Here is a 19,381-nt window from a genome sequence, read left to right as displayed (position 1 = left end):
CCTTACTAGAGACACTGTTGATTAAGTGTTATTATAACAAAAAAAAAACCAACTGTGCTGCATGGAGTCTTCATGTTTAAGTACCACAATTAAGAACAGAGAAATGTAGTTCATTCATTACAGAACCTTTTCAGGAAGTTGATTTTTTCTAATTCTTATTGTAATTGCATTGTTCTAATCCTGTATTATAAAGGCAGCTGCTTGCCTATCATTTGTACTTTCCTCGTTAATCCTGACTCAGTGAATTAACCTTTAATTACAGCCGTTAAAATTGAAATGAGCCTCTTGTCTGGCTGGGGCTGCCCCTTTCTAGTGCATGAGACTGATGAAAATTTTTAGGGTCAATGAATATGTCCCATGTCATGTCTGATAGATGCTAAAGATGTGAGGAGGTAAATGTTACCTTAGAAAGATGTGGCTGAAATTTTTAAGAGCTAGGTTTTATTGACAAAATAAAACAAAAGTACAGCTTAGGTTACCTCCCTCTTCTATAGGAGTTACATAGCACAACACACACACAGACACACTCTGTTTTATGCAGATTAGCACACTACTTATTTGAAGAATAACTTACGGAATCACCATCATGTAGTACACACGCCAGTTTTTAAACACCTACTCTGTTTACAGCAGTCTTATTTTAAGAAGCATAATACAGGTATATAGATCTAAGCATTTAATTCTCAAAAGAGTTAGATTAGTTTTAAAGACAGTATTGACTTTTAATGGAAGGCAAAAAAAGATGAAGGGTGTCCTCACAGTAACTTCTTTAAAGGAGTTTCTTTTTCGCAATAACCCTTCCGTAGTTTAATTTCTATTTTATAAATAGGATTTTAATATTGCAATTGCACTTCACTTTGCAATTCTAGCACTTCTATTTTTAAATACAGTATTTGAATATTAGTTTAATCTTTTTTACTCCAAGATAACAAAACAGCAAAATAACACTGAATCAAGAGCATTACTGTTAATCAAATACCTGGTTACTAAGAATACAATTTAATTAATATACAAGTTGCTCTCTAATTATACGTTATATTTATATAATTATACATTGTATACAATTTATAACAGATATATATATAATTTATATAATGTATACATTATATATAAAAGCATAAATAAAATACCTGATCTGGAGAATATGTAGTACTAAAACACACAGTATTAATTAAATCAAGGAGATTATGCATGATAATAATATAATATACCACTCAGACTGGGCATACTATTTTTTGGGCTAATGTCTTCTATGAGAAACTTGTTTCTGATTCAGAAGAAAGATCATATTGAACTTTCAACTATTTAATTTATTTAAAAGAAAAGAAGTTGAAGATTCTTTATTCTTAAGTGTAGAGCTTGTAAGCATTAATGTATTTAATAAACACAAGATGGGTATTTTTAAGGCTTGAACACTAATAAACATCACAAATACTGATAAATGGATTTCTAATTAAAGAATAAAGGTTAAATGGCACTTCAAAAATAGTGTCATAGCAGGGTTTTTTTCCAAGCTATCATTTTTAAAAGTATGTCAAAGCAATTTCTGAAAGGACATTCTAACTTTCAAATATTTGATGTAACACATATACTGTGTACCCAGCCTTTTATATAACAAATTTGTATAAACACAGAAAAATAAAATTAAGTATGCAGGAGACCTTTGTTTCACTCCTTCTTCTGTCTTGCCAATAGTTAATAACTGCTGATGAGTAGCTATATTCATTTGTAGATCTCCAAGTGCTTTCCCAAGGTGAGTAAGCATCATTATCCTCATTTTTCAGATGGAAAACTAAAAGATTAAGTTAGTCCCTCCAGATCACATAGCAAGTAGTAAGCCAAAAATAGAACTCATTTTCCATATGTAACACCCAGTTCTGTATCCACTGGACCACGCTGTCTTCCCACAAGCATCAGTCACACCTAATCAGCTGCACAGCTGACTTTTGGACAGCACTAAGAGAAAGTGGTTTTTAACTCTTAATTTTAAGACTATGCATTTTCACTTGCTTCATAGGCACAAACTTTCCCCGGCGCTCTACCAACACATATTGTAAAAAGTGGTTTCAGTTAAGCCTTATGCTACTTAAAAATCTTGTAGAGCACAGAGTAGAGGAAAATTGAGACAATGCAGCAACTTTAAACTGTTTCACGCAGAAAAAACACCATCTTAAGAAATGAAGCCGGACAGAAAACTATGCAGAACTCCAAAATCAATGTGCAAGTGTGGTCAACAACGCAAACAAGTTATAAGCACGCAAAGGGCTAGGATATATGTAGACTATCTTGTGGCACACTTCCCCCTCCACCTCCTCCCAATGAACCTTCGTAATTTCAATCTTTGTATAAAAAGGTGGACTTCAGAAGAAGTATAATGAAAACATTTAATGCATGGGAAAAAGCTCCCCTATGATGAGACACCAAAAGGATAACACATTACTTATACGAAGATGAAAAACAAGAGGTCAAATCATAAATTATAAAAACTAATAAGATTATATCAAGGATATCATAAGCCTGTGTTATCCTAACACAAAACCACAAAAATATCCGACGAGAGAAGATGTAGCTAACATTGAAAACCAATTTAAAAGAAAGATATTTTGTCTGATTAAAAGATTTTAGAAGTGGCCTAAGAAGGACTGGATATATTTACAGAAGTATAAAACTAGTTATTTAAAAAATAATGGTAGTTCATAAAAATCTCTCTAAGAACACGGGACAGAAGGGTATGAAGAATCTAACTGAACCATTGCACGCACTCCGCTGGTATCACAAGTGATTGCACTACATCTCTTCCATGACATTAACAAGTTAATGCTTCCTCTGATACATCCACTCCTGAAGTAAGAACTCAGATCAGAGTTTATATGAATGATAAATGTATCTAGTTATAGAACAACTACTGCTAACAAAGCTCTGAAAAATTAAAACGCATAAAGTTGAGTGTATGTCAGTAAGTGTTTGGAAGAGGTACTATTCATTTATCTACTGTAGGATTTTTCAAATTCTTAAGCACCTCATGCTATCCTTTCCTGCAAACTGCATACCAGGCTACAGTCATGATATAATCCATTATTAGAATCCTTGTGTTCCCAGTACTTCTAAGAAGAGATCCATCACATAGGAAAATAATATACTTCAGAGTCAGTCTTAACACTTGCTATAGTGGAATCAGAAACAGCCTCAACGGACAAAGCAACCTAAGTTATAGGAAAGCTCTACCCTGTAAAGAATACTTCAACAACTTAGAAATTAAAATATCATTTAAGGTATTCTCCTACTCTGAAAATATCTCTAGTGGAATATTGAGGGAGCTCATGTTTACTATTTCTTAAGGAATTCTGTAAGTGTGTGCAATTTGAAATTAAATGTATTTATCACCTGGTTTGACAGGTTTGCAGCTCGACCTTGACTTTTATCAAAAGCTATTATTTCTGCTCTATGCATCACCACTCTAAAGAAGTTCTCAAAGTGGATCTCCGTCAAAAGTTCTGCAGAAGACGTGAGACAGAAAACAAGATGATTTACTCCTTCCTTCCTAAACAGTTTATTTGGAACTCTGAGCAGTAGGAAACAACAAAAATGTACCATTCATAGTAACTACTATCAAAAGAATACACTGAACACACTGAATAAAACCTTAGTAAGTAGAGTGGTACCACTTCTACAATTACACCATAACTCCATATGCACAGTAATTAATGGTAACACTAAATTGTTGCATCTAATACTCTTTCAAATATCTCCTCACTAGACCAAGAGTTCCCCCTCTTTTACTACACGCTTTTATCATGAACTTCTCTTACTCACCCTTGACTTTTTCCCCAAATTACCCTCTATTTGGGGCAGGGCAAACAATCTTCTCCCTTCAAATCCTACTCCACTCAGCCCATACGTCCACACACTTTTTGCCCCATTCAACTGCTGCTACTGTCAGAGCTCATATCCAGCTGTTAATTCTCCCTTGCACTAACACTGTTCTGAATCACAACAAATTTATTGCTACCAAAGCAGTATTTTCTTCTCTCTACTTTTATTTTTGAAGGTACGTGTCATTTTTTACCAGTAAATTATCATATGCAGCATAGTCCGAGCTATACATATTTAGCAGAGCTGTTGCTTGCACATTTTTACTATCTAAAACCCTAATGAGAAAAGAATAGGTGGTTTGGCTTTTTTTTTCTGATCAGTAGTGTGATGGGTAGGAACAGATGATCACTCCCCTCTTCGGTTTCTCTCCGATACCATAGCTCTCCTCTTCCTCCTCTCACTATTCCTGCTTAAAATATTATCTCCTGCAACAGGTTATAATCCTCCCTGCCCTTGTGTCTTTCCTGAGTTTTGCTTTAAATTCCCTCTTCTCTTGCTTTTAAAATCTCCTTTTAGGGGACAATACCCATTTCCAGTATTTTCAGATAAACCCTTTACACTGACAGCTTGCAGCTTTCTTTCCCCTCTCCTGTTTTTCATCGGCACTGTATCTTTGAGTATCTTTCAAGCTTGCAAATGTATCCACAGAAAACTCAATTGACTCCAAATGCAGAGATTCCCCAAACACTTTGGTCTGACTTCTCTGGTGTGCACACCCCAAAAAGCCCCACAGCAACCTTTGGCGACCTCAGTTACCTGATTCAGTTGAGTCACCTGAAGATGGACTACGTGTATCAGGGCAGAAGCATGCAAAAGGATTTACTATGTTTTGCCTCCAGTTGGAAGAAAGTTACCCGTTATCTTGTTTTTCCTGGAAGAAACTATAACATGCATGTGTGCGTTTACATGAGGGGTAAATGTGCTCTGTGTAAACATGAATCAAAAAACCAAATAAGCTGCAGGACAAAGCATCAGATTGTGCACTGTATTCATAGAATTCATAGAATTCATAGAATCACATGGTTGGATGGGACCTATAAGATCATCTAGTCCAACCGTCTTCTCACTACCGTTGCTGCCACACCTACTAAACCATATCTTGTAGCTCCTCATCAAGCCGCCTCTTGAACACTGCCAGGGACAGCGACTCCACCACCTCCCTGGGCAGGCCGTTCCAGTGCCTGACCACTCTTTGGGAGAAAAAATTTTTCCTCACGTCCAATCTAAACCTCCTCTGGTACAACTTGTGGCCATTTCCTCGGGTCCTGCTTGTTGCCTGGAAGAAGAGGCCAAACCCCTGTTCATCACAACCTGCCTTCAGGAAGCTATAGAGTGCAATGAGGTCTCCCCTGAGCCTCCTCTTCTTCAGACTAAACAATCCCAACTCTCTCAGCCGCTCCTCATAAGACTTGTGCTCCAGACCCCTCACCAGCTTTGTTGCCCTTCTCTGGACACGTTCCAGGGCTTCAATGTCTTTCTTGTAGTGAGGGGCCCAAAACTGAACACAATACTCAAGGTGCGGCCTCACCAGCGCCGAATACAGGGGGATGATTACCTCCCTGCTCCTGCTGGCCACACTACTTCTAATGCAGGCCAGGATGCCGTTGGCCCTCTTGGCCACCTGGGCACACTGTCGGCTCATGTTCAGCTGAGCATCAACCAACACCCCCAGGTCCCTTTCCTCTTCACAGTCCTCCAGCCACTCAGCTCCGAGCCTATAGCGCTGCATGGGGTTATTGTGGCCAAAGTGCAGGACCCGACACTTGGCCTTGTTGAACCTCATCCCATTCAGCTCAGCCCAGCGATCCAGCCTATCCAGATCCCTCTGAAGGGCCTCCGACCCTCAGGCAGATCAACACCACCACCCAACTTGGTGTCATCTGCACACTTACTGAGGGTACACTCAATCCCCTCGTCTAGGTCATCAATAAAGATATTGAACAAGATGGGCCCAAGTACCGACCCCTGGGGGACACCACTTGTAACAGGCTGCCAGCTGGACTTGACTCCATTAACTACTACCCGCTGGGCACAGCTCCCTAGCCAGTTCTTTATCCAAAGAAGGGTCTATTCAAGGATATTTTGGGCTTGTATGTTTAAAGAGACCCATACCATTACTGTAAAGCCATTCTTGCATTTATGCTTTCTATAATGTTCAGCAGGTACGAATTTGGAGTTACAAGTTTTCTAAAAGCTGTATCCAATTACAGTGCTGAATGTTTTGAATAGACTGCCTGACATATTGCAAGATAAGTGACTGCCACATTTCTTTGATATTAGGGTCATATACTGTACTTATCTATTTTTACTCCATGCTCTCCATTGCCTAGTAATAAATTAATTTCTCACTGATAGTTTGGCATGTGCCCTACAATGATACTCATTTTCTATCCCACTGAAGGAAGAAAGTTTTCTGAAGTATGACAACTATCCTCCTTATTTTTAGAATTAGTCATCACAGATTAAATTCCAAACACTATTTTAAAAGGGACATTCCCATATAAAGTCTTAGAAGCTGTTTTTACATTTTAATTTCTATAAAATTACCTGATGGTGCTGAACAACACGTGACAATAGTTATTTAACTACTTGCATCCAATACTTTTTACAATATATGGATATAATTTGAAATAAGAGATTTTAACCTTAGTGTTTAATTTTTTGGGGTTCTGGTGCACAAAACACAGCAAAGAACCTCATGTACATTGGCAATCATTATCAACAGCAATGACAGTTCCCACAATTTTCCTAGATAAGGCTAATATCCAACATATTATTTGCAAGTCTACCATTTCAACACCGAATTTTAAAAACTGTAGACATGAAACGGAATCACCAACTAACATCACCTATTTCTTGATTCAAATCATTCATGCATCTTCTTTATGTAAGAAGTATTTGATTTTGCAAACGTATAGTTCAAAAAGCCAGCACAAAGTACTTTAACAGTAATTAGTAAAGTGGCAGTATAGGTTCTATATTTCAGCGTCATAAGAAACCAAGCTAGGATAAAAAATGCCTGTGCCTCTGGTATTTTTTCTGGTCACTGCAATCCACTTTCACAAGGATAAGTACCCGCAATTCTTTATTTAATTGCAAACTTAAACTGGACACACAAAATGACTAAAAAAAAAACCAACCAAAAAAGAATAGAAACCACTATTGTTTCCCCCAGCCAAGGAATGCCCTCTACCTCCATGACTTTGTTAACCTTAATTATACCTAGTTTTGAGATTCCCTAATGGAAAGTGCTACAAAGCAGAAAGCACTAACAGAATGAATCATGACACATACTGATACACCACTGATTGTAAATCTATACCCCTTCTATTTGCACCCAGGGGCTATGCTTCATATACTCATGAAAAATTACTTCCAAGTAGCAAGATTTAATAATTGGAGGCATATATGGTAAACAAACAGGCTAAGGACTAACAGGTATGTAAATTTCTTGTAGTTTATTTTTTGTAGTGTAGCAACTAGATGTTCTGAAAGATTGGTATAGCTTGGAAACTTAATTTGTGAATTAAAGTTTACCTGAGGCAGATAAAAAGATAGACTGAAACAGAAGGCTAGAAATCCTTGAAGGCATCCTTCTCAGACATGTAATATTCACACTTTTCTCCATGTTTCAGAATGTAATTATTACATATCAAAAAAAAGCTACCAGACTTGCATTTAAAACAGAATTTCATACAAGACCTTTACAGGCAAAAGTACTTTAAAAAAAAATCAGTTTAATGACTGCCTCAAACACATGTGACATACATAAATTAAGACACCCACCCCACTTTTTAAAGGCTACTTACATCAATGACTGATGAACTCGACAGACTTAATCCCTCTAAGTCTGCTGTTAAACTTGGGGACAAAACAGCGGCTGTAGGAACTGCCACAGGAGTTGTCACAGGACAGACTAGAAGTAAGAAGGCAATTCATACTTAACTTTAAAAGATACAAAATACTGGGAAGGAAAATGAGCTATTTTCATTAGGTGTAAATAGGTTTTACATCTTGATAAAATTATTTTATCCTTGTATATAGGCTTCTTAATAGCAGAAGATTATTTTTTTCAGACATACAGCCCCAATACTCAAAATAAACAATTATAATATAAATAAAACAGATACATGTATAGACCATGTTATTTACATTAAAAATATTTTGTCTTCCTCTCCCATTTTTTCCTCTGTTATATACTTCAGTCTGATCCTTACTATGCAGCACATTTTCATTTATAAGTTATGTACAAATTACATATTAATGCAATTCTAACATGTTTTGCCCCTACAGAAGTAAATTTGAAGAATGGCACTACAAAGCATAGCCAAAACCCAGTGCCAGCTCTGCTCTACCCTTCCAAGATTACATTTTAATCTGTTCTTCAAAACTGTGATTTTTAGTATCTTATTATAGTACCACAATTGGTTCACAGGTTGCACACATGTTGTATAAGTAACATCCATTTACATCTGAGAAAGTAAGCCCACTTTAACAGAAAACAAGTCCAGATATACAAAAATTCTCAAAAGAAATTTTTTACATACCAATATATTCTAAATTTTGAAACTATTTCTCAGTTCTAAAACAAACAAAATAATGCACTGTAATAATTATGCTTAAAAATAAGTTGATAGTCTGAGCATTTTTTTTCAGGAAGTGGGAACAGTAAATTAACAGAATCAATGTTTCAGATATTTAAAATTAATTGAAGTAACTGAATTGTATTTATGCCATGGGAAAAATGAGGCTTTAACCAAAATACTTACAATCATCTAGATCTAAGAGAAACACGTCTTGTCTATTTGGAGCTTTTCTATCTTGTACCAGTTTTTCTTCTTTCTGTCAAAATATATGAATATTTCATCTTTTACTACATCAGCAAAAGAAAAGTATTTAATACTTTTACAAAGTAAAGTGTATTTTCTGTGCTGTAAAAAGAAAAATGTATCCATTTTCAGGGCTTGGCATTCAGAGAATCACCTAGTGAGAAAGATTTCTTTGCACAGGTAACCTGAATCTAAACGCCACATTTGAATTATATTTACTCCTCTGAAGCCCATGTTTTCATTTAATATTAATAATGGTTGCTACTCAAAGAAAACTTTTGCTGACAGATCAGACACTTCTGCTGAGACCATTAAAATATAGATAAAAGGTTTTGTTTTTTTTTTTTTTTTTTTAAAGACAAAACACTTGGGTACTAACTTTTCTGTTTCCAAATGAAGAACAGGACAAAACCTGTTCAATAAGAAAGTAGTGTTGTTTGCACTTATCTAGGAGTACAGAATCCTGGTCCATCATCTACCGAGATTTCATTTAATTGCTGGACAAATAACAAAAAGTTTATTTCTGTCACAAAAAAAAGTGATAATTTTAAGCCTTAAAATGAGTTCTAATAATAAGGATTGGCACTACTTTAAGTAAAGAGGAGTGCAATAAAGTAATCACAATGACTTGGCAAACAGAATATTCCAACAAAATTTATTTCAATACAGCTAAATAAAAAGTTCTAAACAAATCTAGTATGAGTGCATGTTGGTCATACCTACAGAACATGTCTAGATAGTGATGATTCAAGACAGAATTTAGTGTGTTACAGCTCAACATAGACTCCCAACAGGGTGGTTTAGTGAAGACGCTTGATCTTTGAATGTAGCCAGAACCTGGACATGTTACCTGCTGGATGCTCATCAGTTTGTCATTCCTATCTGCTCTTAAGCATCCCTCATCCAGATCGGCTGAAAAACTCCTGCTTCAGCTCTCTCTGGTTCACTTACCAGACAGAAGGCTCTGCTGCTCTTTCAGAGAATTTGTCAACTGCCTTTAGACTTTAAGACAATATTTGATACCCACGGTATTGAAAGTAATCTAAACATAATCTTTCCAGGAGTCACACTTCTGTTAATCTTCCAGTTTACTAGCTTCCTCTTCAATAGCACGTGACAGCCAAATGTATATACATATATTATTCTTTTACCTTTTCTAATAAATGAACAGCTCTAAATAATCAGTAAAACTCTGTATGCCCATCTGGGCCTCTGTTTCTTGAGCATTTCTTGCAAGCTGTCACAGTCTATTCAGGCACTCAGGATACAAACTCCTACAGGAGGTTGGAGTTTTTCCAGAAATGCAGCAGCTAGAAAAACCTTCTTTAACTATCACCACAGAATAAAATTACCTCTCTTTTCTAAAGGTGCATTCCCTTTCTTCTAGTCTCTCAGCCTCATGGTCAGTTGCAATCTAACAATAATGCAAAGTCTATTTTTTACCAATTTTCGGAGAAATTCCACGGTTCCCTCCAAAGAACATGAAAGACACTAGCTAATACCCTCACTATTTGAAGCTGTTGATGTTAATGATTATCAGGCTTGACCTGAGCCAAAGTGACATTGCTCATAATTTTCTTCAAATAAACCCATGGCTCAAATAGACAGTAGTCACTTATGTGACGATGACAGGTGTGCTTTAGATATTCTGGGAGGAGAAGAATCTTCTCTGTTAGCAAGAATGGAAGCCGCTATTTTTAACATTATTTTAAAATCAACATACTTCAATGGTCCTTATCATTATGATATTTGAGTGTTCTACTATTGCTGATTTATCTAAAACACAAAACTCCTCTGGACAAAAGAAATATTATAAAATATCTTTAAAATGGTGCTAATGTTATTTGATTCCTTATATGTCTTGTCCAGAATTAGTCATAGAATCATAGAATGGTTAGAGTTGGAAGGGACCTTCAAAGGTCATCTAGTCCAACCCCCCTGCAAGAAGCAGGGAGATCCCCAACTAGATCAGGTTGCTCAGAGCCTCATCCAGCCTGGCCTTGAACGCTTCCAGGGATGGGGCTTCCACCACCTCTCTGGGCAACCTGTTAACAGTGTTCTATAACTCGCATCGTAAAAATTTTTTTTCCTAATATCCAATCTAAATCTACCTCCCTCTATTTTAAAACCATTACCCCTTGTCCTGTCATAACAGGCCCTACTGAACAGCCTCTCCCCATCTTTCTTGTAGGCCCCCTTGAGGTACTGGAAGGCCGCTATAAGGTCTCCCCTGAGCCTCCTCTTCTCCAGGCTGAACAGCCCCAACTCTCTCAGCCTGTCCTCATAGGAAAGGTGCTCCAGCCCTTTTATCATCTTTGTGGCCCTCCTTTCGACCCTCTCCAACTGGTCCATGTCCTTCTTATGTTGGGGGCTCCAGAACTAGACATAGTACTCCAGGTGGGGTCTCACCAGGGCAGAGTAAAGGGAGAATCACCTCCCTTGACCTGCTGGCCACGCTCCTCTTGATGCAGACCAGGATGCGGTCGGCCTTCTGGGCCGCAAGGGCGCATTGCCTGCTCATGTTAAGCTTCTCATCCACCAGCACACCCAAGTCCTTCTCCTCAGGGCTGCTCTCAATCCATTCCCCGCCCAGCCTGTATTTGTGCCTGGGATTGCCATGACCCAGGTGCAGGACCTTGCACTTGGCCTGATTGAACTTCATGAGGTTTCCACGAGCCCACTTCTCCAGCCTGTCAAGGTCCCTCTGGATGGCATCCCTCCCTTCTGGTGTGTTGACGGCACCACACATCTTGGTGTCATCGGCAAACTTCCTGAGGTGCACTCTATCCCACTGTCCATGTCGCCGACAAAGATGTTGAACAGGGCCAGGCCCAACACGGACCCCTGAGGGATGCCACTCGTGACCAGTCTCCACTTGGACATCGAGCCGTTGGCCACCACTCTCTGAGTGCAGCCATCCAGCCAACTCCTTATCCACCAAGTGGTCTGTCCATCAAACCCATGCCTCTCTAGTTGAAAGAGAAGGATGTCGTGAGGGACACTGTCAAAAGCTTTGCACAAGTCCAGGTAGATGATATCCGTTGCTTGTCCCCTGTCCACTGATGCTGTGACCCTGTCAGAGAAGGCCACCAAATTGGTCAGGCACGATCTGCCCTTGGTGAAGCCAATTAGTAAGGGACTTCACTGCAGAACCCGCTCTCTTGAGTTCCATTCTGGTCACAACTACCAGACTTCTTTTTTTTCCTCCTGTTCCAGTGTGATTACTGGCAAGTAATTTTTTTTTCTTTTTTAAATCTGTGAAGTAAGGATAAATTGTATACTTCATAAGCTACAGGTTCTCCTTGAATTACTCATGTCTATGAAGTGTCAGAGAGACAATTTAATGACAATTCTTTTAATGAATTCCAAGTCTTTTTATAGCACCATTTGGTGAATATTTAGCCCCGAATCAGGGGTTTAGCTGTTATTTGCAACACTTTTACTTTAAACTATGTATCATAACTTTTTTTGCTAGACTACAAACTCTTCAGATACCGCAACATTCTAAAAGAGAATACAGTTAAACAAAATGCACATATTTTTTTAAAAAAACCCTCAGTTTTTGAACTCTTTCATTTCCTACCCCATTTATCCATAAGATACAGTTCTATCTTCAACTATGATTAAGGTCCAAAGGTTATTTTTAGCTAGAGTCCTATATTTGCTAATTATTACAGCAGAGATGCGATTCCACCATTCCCTTTTATTATATATCTATAAAAAGTGGCTCACTCACATAAGAGGCTATAGCAAAAGGATGAGAATTCCGAATATGCTTCAGTTCTGCCAATGGCAGCATTGCTAGGTCAAGATGTTTAAAAAAATTAGGAGTCAGAGCCAAGACATTCTCCTACTGTTAATCTGTTTACTGGAGACATTTTAAGATGGAACATTCTGTGTCACAAATAACAGCAATAGTATGCTTCAGTTTATCTTTTCTGCTATTTATTTTGCCATTCTAAAGTAGTTACTAAAGACATATCACAAAGCTTGATATGTAATTTTATAAGAGAAAATGCATTTCTGTACTGATGTTATTTTGAATCTACTACATAATTCACCCTTAAAAATGGGGAGGGGGAATGCTTCAAGATAATTTATTTCTTACATTTCAAAATAAAATAAAATGGTCCTAAGATAAGGCACAAGTACAGAATCATTACATCAATGTAATGCATGGTAAGAAAAACTTCCACTACATGCTTTATCACAATACTGTACTTAAATATATCAATTTACTGGGAAAAACAAAACAAAACAAAACACCACACAAGCAAAAAAGCAAAAAACAACTCCACCATCTGGGAAATGTAAAATCAGAAGACAACTAAATCAAGATAAAGCTAATGTTAAAGTATGATCATATCTTATCTTCTATTTCAGACAACTGTGTCAAGCTTAAGTAAATACTCAGCTACTTACATGTGTGTGTATGCATGCTATAAATACATATACACACACAAATATTTCCATATTTACATGCGTATTTCTATATATGGGTATGTATATTAATTGTGTGCAATTCAGTAAAAAAACCACGTATTTTACAAATCTATTTACTTGGGTCTTGCCTATTACAAACATGATTATTATTTCATTTAGTTTTTCCAGGAAAAGAAAATTGATTGGCTTTCTAGGAATAATAAATAGCCAATGACCGCAACTAACACTACCAACAGACATTTCTATTGAACAAAAAAAGCTCTGCGTTTCAAATCAAGACAATAAAGAGGCTTTGACGTGTCTGGCATTTTTCTGTAACACAATTTTTCATCTTTTTTTGTTAAAACTTAAGTCTACAATATCACGCAAACAGTTTCCTACCAAGAAAGCTCACTATGAGAAAAGCAGAATACTAAACAAAGAAGTAAAGCTATATTCCATCAAACATTTCTCCATTTGCAATTCATCTTGGTAATAGAGACAGAACCTGGTAAATGCATATAGGACTTGAAGCAGGAGATTTCTCTTGCTCAATGCATAATTCATGTGCTCCGCCCGCAAAGTGTGTAAAATGAGAATTTCACACCGCAGCATGAGCCATGGAGCTGCAGAGAAAAGGCAGATGAAATCATATTTTGCTGTGTGAATTTTATTTCTTACCCTCCCAATATTTATACAAAACCATCATTGACAATCCAAATACATTGACAGATCACCCACTGTTTCCATTCTGTTACCACTTGAAAAGAGATCAGGCAGAAAGATAGACAATTTGTTTTTGTATATTTTTTAAATAGTGGATCAGGTTTTTAACAGCTGAGTTACTATATTATACTTGTATAAGGAGGTCAACAGTAGCTGATTTTAAAATCCCACTGTAGAGATACCTACTTACACATGCATCATCATCAAATCTGCATTTTAGCTCTGCAGTATTTATGCTTACAGTATAATATGTATCTGAACACCTCAAACTATCCATATTTCAAAATTATATAAAACACTGCTGTACATAAGAGTGACACTCCTATTCACTGCAGCTCAATTACAGTGAACACAACAGTTCTTCAAAATTATTCTTCATGAGAAAAAATATGAAAACATTAATAATACATCCAGGAAAAATAATCTGAAGTTTTTGTAACCTATTTTAATGCTAGTAAATGCATGGATGAATGCACAAATTAAGCTCCCTTGTGAGTGTAATCAAACATTTTTGATTACAAAAATTCCGCTGAACAGGGCAATGGTACCAAACAAAACATACAGAATGGTAAGTATCACTCAAAATATCAGCTATGTAACATAGTCCATGAAGTGTGGCAAACTGAGAAAGTATAATAGAGCCTGTTAAGTACTCCTCTTATCCATATGTATTTCGGAAAATCTTTTCAGTTTCATTTAAAAGGAAAGGAAATCCTAATAAGTCATCTTCCCATATACACTGACCAAATTAAGAATATCCTGTAGCAGAATAATATAAGCAATGGCTTTTCCAACAAAAATCTATCAGAATATAAACATGCATTTCTGAGAGCCTGGCTGAAACAGTTTGCATCCTGGGTGGTCAGGTAGGAAGGAAAATTCCAAGATTTTCCTGGAAATAAAATAAGCACGGGTGGTTCTTATAAAATGTGACTCGACACAATGGCTCTATACAAGAGTTTATCTATAATATTCTTTAAAGTTTGTTATCAATTGTGTCGTAGTTCAGCCACGATCAGGACCAGACTACGCAGTCTCTCTCTCGCTCCCCCTACCCTCTGAGAGAATAGGGGGAGATAATGTAAGAAAAACGGCTTGAGGTTTGAGATAAGGATGGAGAGAAAATCCTTAAAGTTATCGTTACAGGCAAAATAGACTCGACTTGGGGAAAACTATTCATTTATTACTACAAACAGCAGGATAATGAGACAGAGAACAAGATAATCTCCCCCCACCATTCCCTCTTCCCAAGCTTAACATTATCTCTACTACCTTCCCCCCTCGACCGGCACAGGGGGGAAGAGGGAATGGGGGTTGCGGTCAGTTCATCACACGTTGTTTTACGCCACTGCTTCATGGTCAGGGGAAGAACTCCTCACATTCCTCCCCTGCTCCAGCATGGGGTCCCACCCATACGCCACAGTCCTTCGTGAACCTGCTCCAGCGTGGGTCCTCTCTTCCATGGAGTGCAGTAGTCTCTCCAGAACGGCTGCCTCAGCAGGCCCTCCACAGGCCACAGCCACCTTCAGGCATCCACCTCCCCCGATGTGGGGTCCTTCACGGGCTCCAAGTGGATCTCTGCTCCTCTGTGAACCTCCATGGACTGCAGGGGGACAACCTGCTCCACCATGGTCGTCACCACAGGCTGCAGGGGAATCTTGGCCAGGAGCCGCATTACTCCTCCCCCTCCTTCTGAACAGACCTTGGCATCTGCAACCATTCCTCTCACAAGAAAAGTTCTCCACAACAGGCTGGCGGACGCCTCTCAGAATCTCTTCACATCATCCACCTCATCTCCTCTCCACTTCTTGCAGCCAGGCTGGACCAAGTCGGGCCCAGTCGGCTGCCTGGCAAGAGGCCAGAGGGTGAGGCCTGCAAGGCCCACGAGGCCTGTGCCTCCCCCTCTGCGCCTCTGCCCCCGCTCAGCTTCTTCCCATCTTCTCTTCTCTCTTTTTATTTTTTCTGTTTTCCCCTTCTTAAATACGTTATCGCAGAGGTGTTATGGAACATTCTGCTACCAATCGGCTCAGCCTTGGCCAGCAGTGGGTCCGCCCTAGGCCCGGCCGAGTCCACTGAACAAAGGGGAGCAACTTCTAGCAGTTTCGTACAGAAGCTACCACTTTAGGCCCCCCCCTCACTAAACAAAAACACAACAAATTGCTTTTCTTCCCAGCTTGGAAGGGCTTATCTAGGTTATTATCAGTTAGCTCCACCTGTCATCACAGGCCTCAAAACAGGTCTCTCTCAAAAAAAATCTATTAAGCTAGTTAGCACAAAAGTCACCCTTGACACAAAATATCTGTGATTCTCCCTTCTAACCTCTCATTCAATTACGCTTCTGAATAAAACCAAGTATCAGAAACACTTCAAGTATAAATGCAGGCAACCAATGTGGCTTAAATGGAAACTAACTTCCTGGTTCTAGAGATTAATGTAGTACACTGAAACAGTCCTCTGTGTTCAAGAGTGTTAACTTTCTCCTTGCCCCCTTCATATATGACCATTGCTGTTTACAGTCCATCAGACATAGTTTGTTGCCCTTACATTACACGTGCTCATTTCTTAGTGAAAAAGAATTTAAGGAACACAGACATTTAGCTTTTGCATAGTGAACTCTATGCTATCTTTTCTTCTCAATAATTTCCTTGCTTCTTGTCTTGCTGATGTGCATATAAGCCCATTGTTATTTGTTTTAATATTTTTGTGATGTTTAAAAGCTTTGCTATTTTTCACTTTTACCCTTTGACTCTGATCAAGTCTTCTGTCAATTGCTTATAAATACTTTTTGTTCCTAGCACACTTCTTTTTAGGTGCTTCTTAATCAACTAAGACTTCAGGACTACTGCAATGTTCTTTCTCTTCTCGTAAAATCCAAGCGCTTTTCCATTCACTTCAACAAAACAATCCCAAAGTTTTTGGACATTCCAGCTCTCATATTATTCAGTATATTTGACTTCACACGTTCTCAACTGCTGTTTTAAAATACAAAAAGCTTCTTTATGCTAGTAGTCCTCACATTTCCTGTGAAAGAATCAGAACAGTTTAGACAACTGTAGTGAAAGAAATAATGAACAATGGTGCCGATACCCTGAGAAAAATGAACAAATGCAGCAGAAAGAAGACACTGGTGTTCGAAAATGGTTTTGCAGTGGCTGCTCACAACTAAACAAGTCAGAGTACCTATTACTTTCTGGTGAAAAAATACTATGCTAATATGAGAAGCTGCAAACTGTTAGAATTAATTCATGTCCCATCCAGCGTAAAAGCAGTTTATTCTGAGATGACTTAGGTTATATATATTGTGCACCATTTTTTGGCAAGATCCAGTTTGGCGTCTCTGGTAGAAAAAAACTTTGATATAGGTGCGTTACTCAGTGTTGTATCTGGGAAGGAAACAATGATCAAACCAAGGAAACACACATCCATTTCTCAAACGCTAGTCTCCCTTCATCTTTTGTTCTACTTGGTAGAAGAAGGGAACAGATTAAAAGTTAAGGTTACAACTCAGAGCTCCTAGGCAGACCTATAAATTTACAAAACAAAGACCAGGTACAATATAAGTTTAAGACTTAGAGAAACAGAGAGCCTTACCTCCTCAATTAAAGGAAATGCACAACGAAACACCTAAATAAAGTTACAGCCTTCCTTCTTAACCGCTCAAAACACACCTGTCCACTAGCTTCTACAATTGCATCAAACACAACAAATTACATCTGTTTTAAATATTCAGCATTCTATACAGGAGTCCTGACTAAAATATCTTGCTTAATTTAAAATGCATCAGGGAATCACTTAATTTTCAAAACCAAATATTATGATTAAAATAGAAACTTCTGAGCTACAATTCTACCCTTCACATCTTTTATAAAATATATAGAAAGAAATGCACAGGAAATAATTGATAACAGAAAAATAAGTTTCAGAAATTCTTCTGCTCTTCTGCCTAACAGAATCAGCATAAAGTTCCTCATTTATTTTTTAAATGAAAGGTAGGTAGAGACATAGAAACCAATTCATGCTATTAGCTTTAGATCTGTAATGCTAGCTTGAGTATAATGAACTACTTTTAACCTCTTTTTCTTCACTAAGGCAAGCAATTAAAACTTAACTGACACATGAATGGCTTTGCTGAACACTTTTGCATCTTCACACTTTCTGAATTGAATTTAAAAAAAGACGTATTTGAAGGTTTGCTACTTCATAAATGCTGTAAGAAAACTAATAGAATTTGAAGTAATGGAACCCTTTAAAAGCTTTATTCCCATCAAACACAGAGAGTAGTAAAAGTTGATTACTCATTAAGAGTATTAGTTCTACTAATCTATGTATACACCTAAACTGCACTATTCTCAATTTTCAACGGGAAATTTTTCTCAACAGGAAATTTTAAAACAAAGCCAGTAGTTCTACTAGAATGTCTTCAAACTCTTAAGAAACAATGCACTAACATTTGTTTTTTTGGTTTTGTTTCCTGTCAGACACAGGTCCTGTAGTAGTTATACTTTAAAATCCCATTTTAATGCAATAATCATCCCAAATCAGGATATTATTTTTGTGATCTACCCATGTACTATGCTTTCACTAGTTCAACTGTACTCTAAAAAAATAGTTAGGTTCTATTATTTTTCAACTATCTGGAGTAAAAATGTAACATAACTAAAAGAGAAATATTCTTAGATGCTTAAACTACTTTGCCATTGGTCTTTCTATGAAAGGTCAAAATTTTTTTTCAGAAATTATGGGTTTTTAGATATCCATAAAACCACTACCCATGTCCATTCCCACAGAAAGAAATACGTATAGATGGGCAGATGCATCTTTTCATATTTTACAGAGGTTTTTAAAATACATATTTTACCTTACTAGAGGTAGCACTTCTGGATTTTCCAGACTCAGAGTCACTTTTAGAGTCTGATTCTGACTTGGAGTCTGAAGAACTTTCTTCTGATGAAGTGGACTCTGTATCAGACGAACCAGACGTGCTTCTCTTTTTGGAGATCCTCTTTGCTTTCTTTTTAATGTCATCTGAATCACTACATATTGAAAAAAAAAAATCTTAGGAGACACGCAAAACTACCAAAGGAATCTGCTTAGGTAACATCCTACATTAACATTTCAAAGCTTTATTAAATTAGTTATAAGTCAGTATGTCAGTATTTCTTCATGATATAAAACTCAGCCAAGATGGCAGAAGTAGTAGCTTATTTAAGAGTGCACAAAATTATTCTATCACACTATACAATGAATCATCACATATAAAGTAAACCAGCAAAATTGCCAAAGAAAAATGTGAACATATTAAATATAAAAAATATTATTTGCATGCATCAAGCTTGTGACATTTCAGAAAGATGTGCAGATACCCTATCATGTAAAGAAATTTTCAGATTGCTTCACCTATGGTTAACAGGTGATAGTTGTAAAATACTGGGGAGGGATGCTATCTAGAGTAACCTTGACAAGCAGGAGAGGTGGGCCCGTGCAAACCTCATGAAGTCCAACCAGGCCAAGTGCAAGGTCCTGCACGTGGG

The 19,381-nt window shown here is 37.5% G+C and overlaps 1 protein-coding gene across 2 annotated transcripts in view; it reads right to left on the bottom strand.

Annotated features, from left to right (window-relative positions):
* AP3B1 (adaptor related protein complex 3 subunit beta 1) overlaps positions 1–19,381 on the bottom strand; it is a 164,463-nt gene that overhangs the window by 44,822 nt on the left and 100,260 nt on the right. For both annotated transcript variants that reach the window (XR_015261512.1, XM_086771530.1), the window contains exons 20-22: positions 18,709–18,883; positions 8,643–8,715; positions 7,683–7,789 (exon numbers count right to left, since the gene is read on the bottom strand). Coding sequence is in view for 1 of the 2 variants with exons in the window: in XM_086771530.1 (XP_086627656.1) it covers positions 7,683–7,789; positions 8,643–8,715; positions 18,709–18,883 (355 nt within the window). In the remaining variant the exon portion in view is untranslated. The remainder of the gene's footprint in view (positions 1–7,682; positions 7,790–8,642; positions 8,716–18,708; positions 18,884–19,381) is intronic.

Source organism: Chlamydotis macqueenii, chromosome Z (assembly GCF_036417535.1).
Source record: "Chlamydotis macqueenii isolate bChlMac1 chromosome Z, bChlMac1.mat, whole genome shotgun sequence".
Lineage (NCBI taxonomy): Eukaryota > Metazoa > Chordata > Aves > Otidiformes > Otididae > Chlamydotis > Chlamydotis macqueenii.
This window is presented reverse-complemented; position numbering and strand designations above follow the sequence as displayed.